Source organism: Ornithorhynchus anatinus, chromosome 1, assembly GCF_004115215.2.
Source record: "Ornithorhynchus anatinus isolate Pmale09 chromosome 1, mOrnAna1.pri.v4, whole genome shotgun sequence".
Taxonomy (NCBI): Eukaryota; Metazoa; Chordata; class Mammalia; order Monotremata; family Ornithorhynchidae; genus Ornithorhynchus; species Ornithorhynchus anatinus.
The window spans coordinates 136,190,336-136,202,701 of NC_041728.1; the positions used below are offsets into that span (position 1 = coordinate 136,190,336).

Consider the following 12,366-nt stretch of genomic DNA (forward strand, 5'->3'; position numbering starts at 1 on the left):
GCACGCCCGTTACTGCCAGTCTATGATCTGCGCGTCCTTGGACTCCATCCCAAATCTGGCGCGGCCTTGGGGCGGGGGCCGGGAAGAGGCCGGGGACGGAGAGGACGGGGGGGACCCCGGCACTGGATGTCTCGCCTGGATTCCCCTCTGAAATGCCCATCTCCCTCTGGGCGCCGGGTGTGGGATTTTCGGGCAGCGGGAGGAAAGAGTCCTGCTGTATTTCTCTGCAGTGTGAGCTGAAAAGCCGAGGCTCAGCAGGAGGAAAGGCCGACGATCATAATAATAAGAATTATGGCCTTGGTTAAGCGTTCACTATGTGCCAAGAACTGTACTGAGTGCTGAGGTAGTCAGTCGATCGGATTTATTGAGCACTTACCGCGTGCAGAGCACTGTACTGAGCGCTTGGGAGAGTACAATTTGACAATATAATAATAATAATGTTGGTATTTGTTAAGCGCTTACTATGCGCCAAGCACTGTTCTAAGCGCTGGGGTAGATACAAGGTAATCAGGTTGTCCCACGTAGGGCTCACAGTCTTCATCCCCATTTGACAGATGAGGGAACTGAGGCACAGAGAAGTTAAGTGACTTGCCCAAGGTCACACAGCCGACAAGCGGTGGAGCCGGGATTAGAACCCATGACCTCTGACTCCGGGCTCTCTCCACGTAGCCGTGCTGCTTCTCTAACATATAACAGACACGTGCCCTGCCCACAATGAGCTTATAGTTTAGAGGGGGCGGGGGGACAGTCTAGGGGGGAACTGTCTAGAGAGTAGATGGAAGAGAGGTAGATATAAGATGATCAGGTTGGAAACAGTCCCTACCTACCTGGGCCTCACAGTCTTAGTAGGAGGGAATAGGATTTAATTTCACAGATGAGGAAACTGAGGGCCGGAGAAGTGAAGTGACTGGCCCAAGGTCACACAGCAGAAACGCGACAGAGCCGGGATTAGAACCTAGGCTCCCAGGCCCGAGCTCTTTCCCCTAGGCCACTCTGTGGGTTGTTGATGCCCAGAAATGGGAAGCGGCACGAGAACCTGTGTGACCTAGTGGATAGGGCCTGGGAGTCGGAGGACCTGGGTTCTAATCCCAGCTCCGCCGCTTGCCAGCTGTGTGACTTTGGGCAAGTCACTTCACTTCTCTGGGCCTCATCTGTAAAATGGGGATTAAAACTGTGAGCCCCACGTGGGACAACCTGATCACCTTGTATCCCCCAGCGCTGAGAACGGTGCTCTGCACATAGTAAGGGCTTAACAAATGCCACCATTATTATTATTATTCTTCCCAGTTCTTCCGCGTTTCTGCTGTGTGATCCTGGGCCGGTCACTTGACTTCTCCGGCCCTCAGTTGCCTCACGAGTAAAATAGGGATTGAGACTGTGAATGCCATGTGGGTCAGGGACTGTGTCCAACCTGGTACAGCTGTATCTACTCCAGCACTTAGTATGGGGTCTGGCACATAGTAAGCACTTAACAAATACCACAATTATTATTACTATTATTATATTATGGGCCGGTGAAAAATCCGAGAGGAAGATTGGAGGGAGACACTCACGAAGCCCACAGAAATCCACAGGGGAAGGACCACCCGGAGCAGTTCCGGCAGGGACTGCCTGACTTTAGGCAGCGCCATTTTGCACTTCAGAAGCAGCGTGGCCTAGTGACAAGAGCCCGGGCTTGGGAGTCCGAGGACATGGGTTCTAATCCCGGCTCCGCCACTTGTCCGCTGCGAATTTGGGCCGGTCGCTTAACTTCTCTGTGCCCCGGTTTCCTCATCTGTAAAATGGGGATTAAGGCCGTGAGCCCCACGTGGGACAACCTCATGACCCGTATCTTCCCCAGCGCTTAGAACAGTGCTTGGCACATCATAGGAAACACTTAGCGCATGCCATTATTATCATTATTGCCATCAGAGCCCCGGAGGGGTCCTGGGGACCACCTGGCTTTGGCTACTTACAGACACGTATGCCGTGAGGCAGATGACCAGGGAGGCGGTGATAGCGTAAGGGATGGACGTATTTGGATTCTTCGCTTCCTCTCCCGTGGTGGCGATGATGTCGAAGCCAATGAACGCGTAGAAACACGTGGCAGCGCCTTGCAGAACCTGTGTAGACGCCCGGTTTGATCAGTCAGGTGCGTTCGGGGACCCGTCTAACGGTGATTAATAATAAGCACAAGAATTGCAATATCTGCGAAGCGCTTCTTATTTGCCGCACCTTGGGGAGATAGTACGGTGCGTCGCAAACAGTAAGCGCTCGATAAATGCCATCGATCGATCGTTGTGATGGACTGATTGATAGTAAGCGCTCGATAAATGCCATCGATCGATCGTTGTGATGGATTGATTCATGGTAAGCGCTCAATAAATACCACTGATCGATCGTTGTGATGGATTGATTCATAGTAAGCGCTCGATAAATACCAGTGATCGATCATTGCGATGAATTGATCGATAGTAAGCGCTCAATAAATACCATTGATCGATCGTTGTGATGGATTGATCGATATATTGATCAGTCGTATCCACTGAGCACTTACTGGGTGCGGAGCATCCTACTAAGAGCACGGGAGACTAGTGGAAAGAGCCCCGGCTTGGGAGTCGGAGGTCATGGGTTCTAATCCCGGCTCTGCCTCTTGTCTGCTGTGTGACCTTGGGCAAGCCACTTCACTTCTCTGTGCCTCAGTTACTTCATCTGTAAAATGGAGCTTCATGCTGTGAGTCCCTTGTGGGACAACCTGATTACCTTGTATCTAGTTCAGCGCTTAGAACAGTGCTTGGCACAGAGTAAGCACTTAAAAAATACCATTATTATTACTATTATTAACAACATAAAGAATTCCCTGCCCACAATGGGGCACAGTCCCTGTCCCATAAGATGCCTCACGATCTAAGAAGCAGCGTGGGGATTAAGACTGTGAGCCCCATGTGGGACAACCTGATCACCTTGTATCCCCCAGCGCTTAGAACGGTGCTTTGCACATAGTAAGCACTTAACGAACACCACCATTTATTTTATTTTTTTTTTAAGAGGGGGGGAGAACAGGAATTGAATCCCCATTTTACAGATGAGGAAAAGGAGGCCCAGAGAAGTTCAGTGACTCATCCAAGGCCACGCAGCAGGCAAGTGGCAGAGGCAAGATTAGAATCCAGGTTCTCCTGAGGCCTGATACTGAGCTCTATCCACCAAGCCACACTGCTTTCACAAAGTGCACAGGACGACACCCCTCTCCGTGCCACCCACACAGACGCACACACACACACACACACACACAACCCCTAACATACGAAAAAAGGCTCGCAAGGCCAGCCAGCCTCTTCCTAGAAAGTAGTTGGCTTGAGTGCCATTTTAACCCAAGTTCATGTAACCCCAACTTGGAAACCTGCAAAATCTTTGAGGTCCACACAAAGATTTAAATATGGGAGGTGTGGTGATTCAGGTTTAGACCCACACTGTCGGGAATCGATATTCATAGTCTGAATTTAGCATTTTTCCAATAATAATAATATTTTATTCATTCACTCCTATTTATTGAGCGCTTACTGTGTGCAGAACACTGTTCTAAGTGCTTAATAATATTATTAATAATAATAATTGTGGTATTTTTAGAACAGTGCCAAGGCACATAGTAAGCGCTTAACAAATATTATTATTATTATTTGTTAAGCACTCACTATATGCCAGGCACTGTACTAAGTGCTGGAGTGGATACAAGTAAATCGGGTTGGACACACTCCCTATCAGCTGTGTGACTGTGGGCAAGTCACTTAACTTCTCTGTGCCTCAGTTACCTCATCTGTAAAAGGGGGATGAAGACTGGGAGCCTCATGTGAGAAAACCTGATTACCCTGTATCTACCTCAGCACTTAGAACAGTGCTCTGCACATAGTAAGCACTTAACAAATATCAACATTATTATTATTATTATTATTGTTAACACTGGGCTATCATCAATGGTATTTTTTGAGCACTTACTGTGTGCTATGTGGTACGGAAAGATGGCTACTCTCCTTTGAACTCAAGCCTTTGCTCTTTCCCCTAGATTCCAAAATCCCTCCCGTGTATCTGGTCAGTGGAGTCCCAGTCGGAGCTGAGCATCTGAAAACCCGGGCTTACATTTCCTGGGGGATCCCCTGACTTTCTTCCCAAAGCAAAAAGGAGTGGTTACGAAATTAACGCACAGTTGCGTTTAGACCGTGAGCCCGTCCTTGGGCAGGGATTGTCTCTATCTGTTGCCGAATTGTACATTCCAAGCGCTTAGTACAGTGCTCTGCACATAGTAAGCGCTCAATAAACACTATTGAATGAATGAATGAATGAACACCGAAGTCCGCAGGTAGTAAAATCAATTAGTATCACCTGGACCGGTCTTGGTTTTCAAAGATGATGCTGCAGATGGTGAGATTTTAACCATGTGAAATGGCTGAAAAGACTGCTAATGATAATCCTAATGATAGTGTTTATTAAGTCCTTATTATATGCCAAGCACTGTGCTAAGAACTGAGAAGCAGCATGGCTTAGTGGAAAGATCATGGGCTTGGGAGTCAGAGGTCGTGGGTTCTAATCCCGGCTCTGCCACTTGTCTGCTGTGTGACCTTGGGCACTTCACTGAACTTCTCTGGGCCTCAGTTCCCTCATCTGTAAAAATGGGGATTTAAAAAAAATGTGAGCCCCACGTGGGACAATCTGATTACCCTGTATCTACTCCAGCGCTTAGAACAGCCATCAGCACATAGTAAGTGCTTAACAAATACCGTAATTATTATTATATAAAATGGGGATTAAGTTTGTGAGTCCCATGTGAGCCAGGGACTGGGTCCAACCTGATTAGCTTGTATCTACATCAGCGATTACTACGGTGCCTGGCACACAGTAAGCGCTTAACAAATACCACAATTACTGTTATTATTATTATTACAATTTTATGGGACATAGCCTGTCTCACATGGGGCTCACAGCCTAAGGGGGAAGGAGAGCAGATATCCCCATTTTACAGATGAGGAAACAAAGGCAGAGAGAAGTGAAGTGACTTTCCCAAGGTCACACAGAAGGCAAGTGGCAGAGCTGAGATTAGAACCCAGGTCCCCTGACTCCCAGCACTGTGTTTGTTCCACGGGGCCATGACTCTAAGCTCTATTACTAGATTGAATCGGTGGGACCCACTGCAAGCAGAACTTCAACCACCCGTCCTTGGGAAGGCATTTATACTGTCACAAAAAAGATGTTCTGAAAGTCATTCCTTCAATCCTGGTCCTAGGCTAAAGGAGCTGCAGATGGCTTTACAGTAAATCTTTCAGGCCTGAAGACCTTAATAATATAATAATGTTGGTATTTGTTAAGCGTTTACTATGTGCAGAGCACTGTTCTAAGCGCTGGGGGAGATACAGGGTCATCAGGTTGTCCCACGTGAGGCTCACAGTTAATCCCCATTTTACAGATGAGGGAACTGAGGCCCAGAGAAGTGAAGTGACTTGCCCACGGTCACACAGCTGACAAGTGGCAGAGCCGGGATTCAACCCCGTGATCTCTGACTCCCAAGCCCGGGTTCTTTCCACTGAGCCACGCTGCTTCTTTGGACCAGTCAGGGTGTCTTCTCTTGTCTTATGCCGTCGAGTCGTCTCGGACCCGTAGCGACGCCACGGATACATCGCTCCCGGAACCCCGCTCTCCGTTTGCAATCGTTCTGCTGATGTCTCCGTAGAGTTTTCTTGGTAAAAATGTGGAAGTGATTTACCATCGCCTCCTTCCGTGTAGTAAACTTGAGTCTCCGCCCTCGACTCTCTCTCATGCTGCTGCTGCCCGGGCCCAGGGGAATTTTGACTTGTAGCAGATGGCCTTCCACTCTCTAGCCACTGCCCAAGCTAGGAATGGAATGGACAGGCCTCTGCTTGACTCTCCCTCCCGTCGTCGAGACTGGGAGAGGACTGGAAACTCTCCAGGTGTGACCCTGTGAGGGGGAATGAGTGTGTAGCCAGCTGTAGAATGTCACTAGCCTAAAACTGAAGAGCATGATTTGGATTTGCACCCTTTTTCACCCTCACAGCATGTAAGTATACATCTGTAATCTATCTATTTATTTATATTAATGTCTGTCTCCCCTGCTAGACTATAAGCTTGTTATGGTCAGTGAACGTGTTCATCAGCTCTGTTATATCGTACGTTATACCGTACAATATACTGTATTATATTGTTCCAAGTGCTTAGTATAATGCTCTGCACACAGTAAGTGCTCAATAGATCTTTAGGTCGCTGGTTCGATTTGCGGCTTGAAGGACTCTATCCAAGAAGTACTACTAAATGTACGGACCTGGGAGGACCTGGGTTCACACATTAATTCGATCGTATTTACAGAGCACTTACCGTGAACAGAAAACTGTGTTATGGTCTTAGAAGAGTACAATTAAAGAAGAAGCGGGCACATTCCCTTCCCAGAACGAGCCCACAGTCCAGAGAAGGGGATGGACATTAATCCTGACTCTGCCCCTTGCCTGTTGTGTGACCTTGGGTGAATCACTTAACTTCTCTGTGCCTCAGTTACCTCATCTGTAAAATGGGGATTCATAATAATAATAATAATGATAGTATTCATTTAGTGCTTACTATATATGAAACACTGTTCTAAGCACTGGGGAGGTTACAAAGTGATCAGGTTGTCCCACGTGGGGCTCACAGTCTTCACCCCCATTTTACAGATGAGAGAACTGAGGCCCAGAGAAGTGAAGTGACTTGCCCAAAGTTACACAGCTGACAAGTGGCAGAGCTGGGATTCGAACCCATGACCTCAGACTCCCAAGTCCGGGCTCTTTCCACTGAGCCACACTGCTTCGGTGAGCCCCGTGTGGGACAGGGATTATGTCCAACCTCATTAGCTTGTGAATACCCCAGTGCCTAGAACAATGCCTGGCACATAGTAAGCACTTAAATACCATTAAAAAAATTATGATTGATCGACTAACGGCTCGCAAGCTAATGTAAGTGAATGAGCTCACTAAGAGAAGCCCTCGGCTGTGACCTGTGCAGACACAGACCTCCTGTCCGTGGAAACAGCCCAGTGCCGTCTGGACTTGAGAGAATTAGCCAAGTTTCTCTATTCCCACCCATGATTTTTTAAAAAAAGCACAACTTTTTTGGAGGAGATAATGGAACTTTGTAACATCCTCCACTCTTTGGCTGATTGAACAGCTAAGGCAGCATGTGCTAAGAAGTTATGATAAACGCCTTCGGATGCGTCTTCGAACAACTCCTCCTTTGTTTGGAGGATGGGGAAGTTCCCACAACGATTTCTCAGGAGCCGTTTTACGGGGAGTCATTTGTACTTTGGCAATTTCCTCGAGATAGTGTGGGAGACGAGTAACGCCAAGGTTATACGGTTTGAACAAAATGTAATGGACGAAGGATTTCTGGGTGAGGCAGGGGTTCGGCAAAGGGGCGGCGGTTGCTTGAATGGAATTTGGGAAAAGGGCTTGGTGTTCTCGAGCTATTAGAGATCATCCCTCCCGCCCCCAAACCCCATTTCTCAAAGTTCCTCTGGGGAACCTTTATGACCCAGATCCTGTGGTAGAATCAAGTGGTCCCTGGCATTTACTAACCCTTACAAACCAGTTGACATTCACATCGCAGACCACTAAAGGAAGCTTTAATGCGAACTTGAAAATAAGAATCAATTTTACCAGCCTGAATTGCTCCTCTCCTTGGGTGACCGGGCAAATGGCTATGTGAATAATAATAATGATAATAAATATAGTATTTGTTAAGTGTTTACTATTTGTGAGGCACTGTATTAATTTCTGGGTGGATACAATCCAATCGGGTCGGACACTGTCCCTGTCCAATGTGGGGCTCACTGTCTCAATCCCCAATTTACAGATGAGGTAACTGAGGCCCAGAGAAGTGAAGTGACTTGCCCAAGGTCACACAGCAGACATGGGGCAGAGCTGGGATTAGAACCCATGACCTTCTGACTTCCAGACCCATGATCTATCCCCTGAGCCACGCTGCTTCTCATGGAATAGCCACATTCACCTGAAAGAGGTAATTTCCACCGTCTTTCCTTTCCCCCTAGGGTGGGAAAAAAATTTAAGCTCCTCAAAGAAATTGTAGAAAACTCCAGTTGTACTGTGGGTTCCGGGGAACAGGTCCCTTTCTGCAGAATAAGCCTTCTATTGAAAATAAAAAGGACCAACTGGTGAGGCCCCTCAGAACTGACCTGCTGTATCTTCAGGGGATTGCCTCTTGGGGTTCCACAGGACCATTAACCCGAAAGCAGTGTGGCTTAGTGGATAGAGCACGGAACTGGGAGTCAGAAGGACCTGGTTTCTAATTCAGGCACTGCTATGTGGCCTTGGGCAGGTAAGTTAACTCCTCTGTGCCTCAGTTCCCTCATCTATAAAATGGGGATTAAGACTGTGAGCCCCATGGGGGCATGGACTGCGTCGAACCTGATTAGCTCATATCCACCCCCGTGCTTAAAACACTCCCTGGCACATAATAAGCTCTTGGCAAATGCCATAAAAACAAAGAGGAGCTTAGGAGCTAGATTGAAACCCATGATCTCTGACTCCCAAGCCCGGGCTCTTTCCACTGAGCCACGCTGCTTCTTTGGACCAGTCAGGGTGTCTTCTCTTGTCTTATACCATCGAGTCGTCTCCGACCCGTAGCGACACCATGGATATATCGCTCCCAGAACGCCCCGCTCTCCGTATGCAATCGTTCTGCTGATGTCTCCGTAGAGGTTTCTTGGTCAAAATACGGAAGGGCCTTACCATTGCCTCCTTCCACACAGTCAACTTGAGTCCCCACCCTCGAAGCTCTCCCGAGCCTCTATATGCAATGTCCTTAGGGGGGCTCACAGACTTAATCCTCATTTTACAGATGAGGTAACTGGGACACAGAAAAGTTAAATGATTTGCCCAAGGTCACATAGCATACAAGTGGCAGAGCCGGGATTAGAACCCACCTCCTCTGACTCCCAAGCCCGTGCTCTTGTCACTGGGCCGCGTTGCTTCTCTAGACACATTAAGGCACGGTACTTAATCTGCCATCCTCTGCAGAAGTGGAGGAGCCCAGCAGCACGGATAATAATAATAATAATAATGACAACAATAATAATTATGGTACTTTTAAACTCTTACTATGTATGCTTGGCACTGTTCTGTTCTAAGTACTGGGGAAGGTACAAGTTAATCACATCGGACTCACACTCTTAATCCCCATTTTACAGATGAGGTAACTGAGGCCCAGAGAAGTGGGAGGCCCTGAGATCCTTCTGACTCCCAGGCCATGCTCTATCCACTAAGCCATGCTGCTATCCTCCTACGGCAGATGATAACAATAATAATGATATGTGTTAGGCACTTACTATGTGCCACACATTGTACTAAGCTCTGGGGTGAAGCTCTGGCTTCAAAACTCTCCATCACCTTGCCCCCTCCTACCTCATCACCCTTACTGAATTTTCATGCGCTTAGTACAGTGCTCTGCACAAAGTAAGCGCTCAATAAATATAATTGAATGAATGAATGAATACAAGTAAATCAGGTTGAACACAGTCCCTGTCCCATGAGGGGCTCACAGGCTCAATTTCCATTTTACAGATGAGGTAACTGAGGCCCAGAGAAATGAAGTGACTTGCCCAAGGTCACACAGCAGACATGTGGCAGAGCTGAGATTAGAACCCAGGTCCTTTAGACACCCAGGCCCATGCTCTATCCACTCAGCTATTTTGCTTCAAGCCACGCTTCAGCATGGATGATGGGAGCTGCCAAACACACATTCAGATCCTTCAATAGTTGGCATTTATTGAGTATTTGAAGGTGAGGAGAGTAGTTATCTGTCAGTTGATCAAACAATGGTATTTATTGATTGCTTACTAAGTGCAGATCACTTTACTAAGCACTTGGAAGATTACAAGAGAATTAGCATAAACGTTCCAGACCCAGTTTACCTGCTGAAAGGGGAGGCAGACATTGATATGAGTAAATAAGTAGCTTATAATGCATAATTTAAAGATATGTACATAAATGCCCTGGGGTTGGGGATGGGCTGAATATCAAACGTCCAGACGTCAGAGATCCAAGTGCGTAGACAGTGCGGAAGCAAGAGAGAGCAGGGGAAAAGAGGCCTTAATCTGGGAAGGCCTCTTGGAGGAGATGTGACCTCTTTCAAATATGAAGGGGGAGGGAGTTCTAGGCTAAAGGCAGGATGTGGGTCGGGGCGAGGCACGAGACTGAGGTACAGTGAGTAGGTTGGCATCAGAGGAGTGGAGTGTGCGGGCTGAGTTGTAGTAGGAAATCAGAGAGGCAAGGTAAGAGGCTGATCGTGGCCAGGGAACGTGTCTGTCCACTCTGTTGTACTTTCCCAAGTGCTTAGTACAGCGCTCTAAACATAGCAGACGTTTAATAAATACCGTTAGTGATGATGATGTTGCCGAGGGGGCGAGGTGATTGAGTGCTTTAAAGCCAATGGTAAAGAGTTTCTGTTTGATGTGGAGGTAGTTGGGCGACCACTGGAGGTTCTTGAGGACTGGGGAAACGTGGGAAGTTTTGTAGAAAAATGATCTGGGAGGCAGAGCGAAGTATGGAGAAGTGTGAAGTATGGGAGAGTCAGGAGACAAGGAAATCGACAGGAGGTGGATGCAGTAATCAAGATAACATATAAATGCTTGGATTAACGTGGTGACAACTTGGACGGAGGGGAAAGGGTGGATTTTAGCGATCTGGGGAAGGTTGAACTGACTGGATTTGGTGACAGGTTAAATATGCGGATGTTTATATATGTCCAGATACCTCATCCCAACACCCCCCGCCTCCCCCAAACACACACACGCATGCACACTCTTAGCCACACTGCCAAGACACTGTGGGTGTGAAGGCATGATATGCCTTGGAGGCAGTAGAGCCTTATCTCTGGGAACGTGTCTGTTACACTCTGTGGTCCCCTCCCAAGCGCTTTGTGCAGCGCTCTGCACACAGTAAGTGCTCAATAAAAATGATCGATCGATTGATTGATCTCTGGCCAGGCAGAGAAGTCGCTTTGATTGAGTACACAAGGAGGAGGGAACTCTGTCCATGGAGACTGGTGTGCTGTGTGGAGCCATCTTGAAATTTAGCAAAATGGAAGCGGGGAAGGCGAAGGCCTGGAGGTCAGTGAACAAAATCGCATCCCATCATGTGTGGCTAATCTGGGAGCGTGCCACGGATTGTTTATTATATCAACCTTGTTCCTGTAGTGCTAATGGATCTGAATGATTTCTGTTCATCACTCAGTACTCTGTTCAAGGTCTGACCCTCCTCCGCAAATAGCCGTTGTCGCTTTCAGCCCTGCCGTATCTCCCGCCCGCTCTTGATTTGCCTTCAATTCCTCCTCACGTATTTTTGTTGAAACTTTTGTTGGAACTAGTGCTGAGAGCAATGATTTTTTTAAAATTCCAGGACAATGGTTATTTATTTTACTTTCTCTCTTCATGGGCTATTTTTATTGGTAGATAGACAAAGGGTAATTTGGATCACAAGATAAATGGGGTTATACGATCGAAATGGGCTCAACTATTTTTTTTTTGGTCTCTTCCTCTGGTTTTGCCCAGATCAGTGTTTGTTTTCTTCACCAAGGAGGAATGAGGGATGTGGTCGTTTAGGATTCTTCTTGATAATCAGGAAATATTGGCTTCCCTTACTTTTCTGCTTATTTATCTGCTCCAAGACACCTGCCAGGGGGCAGAGTAAATATGAGAAATGACTCTGGGTCTTTTCCAACAGAGATACTTTCAGTCTCTGGTCATCTTTGGGAAAGAAACCATTTTGTGCATGTTAGGAAAACAAAATCAGTACAAATTCGCAGGAAGCCTCTAGCTGCCATCCCGAGGTAAGTTTTGGCAAGTTACATGGTCAGGTCCGAAAGATCATTTTGCTAAAAATGGAATCACATGCTACTATGTTTCCCTCTTTTAAAGAGAACCAGTTCCCTCCCCAATTGGATTAAGGCTACTATCTCTTCCTGTAGCCCAAAACCCACATTAGCAATGTAACCACAATGGGAAGAAAATAGGACTGAGTCAGGACGCCTGTGTTCCAATCCTGCATCCACCAGTTGCCTACTGTGTGACTTTGGACAAGTCCCTTGACTCCTCTGGGTCTCCTTTTCCTCATCAGTGCAATGGGGATTAAATAATTACAATAATAATTATAATTATGGTATTTATTAAGCACTTACTATATGCCAAGTGCTATTCTAAGCACTGGGGTAGATAGAAGGTAATCGGGTTGTCCCATGTGGGGCTCACAGTCTTAATCCCCATTTGACAGCTAAGGTAACTGAGACACAGAGGAGTTGAGTGACTTGCCCAAGGTCACACAGCAGATGAGTGTCAGTGCG

The 12,366-nt window shown here is 47.1% G+C and overlaps 1 protein-coding gene and 1 non-coding gene across 3 annotated transcripts in view; both read right to left on the minus strand.

Annotated features, from left to right (window-relative positions):
• SLC7A14 (solute carrier family 7 member 14) overlaps positions 1 to 12,366 on the minus strand; it is a 152,718-nt gene that overhangs the window by 35,226 nt on the left and 105,126 nt on the right. For both annotated transcript variants that reach the window (XM_029074582.1, XM_029074577.2), the window contains one exon: positions 1,956 to 2,102. In XM_029074582.1, the coding sequence (XP_028930415.1) occupies positions 1,956 to 2,102 (147 nt within the window). The remainder of the gene's footprint in view (positions 1 to 1,955; positions 2,103 to 12,366) is intronic.
• Positions 5,817 to 5,954, minus strand: LOC114817495. The gene has a single exon (XR_003765360.1). It is a non-coding gene; the product is annotated as a small nucleolar RNA SNORA7 (small nucleolar RNA).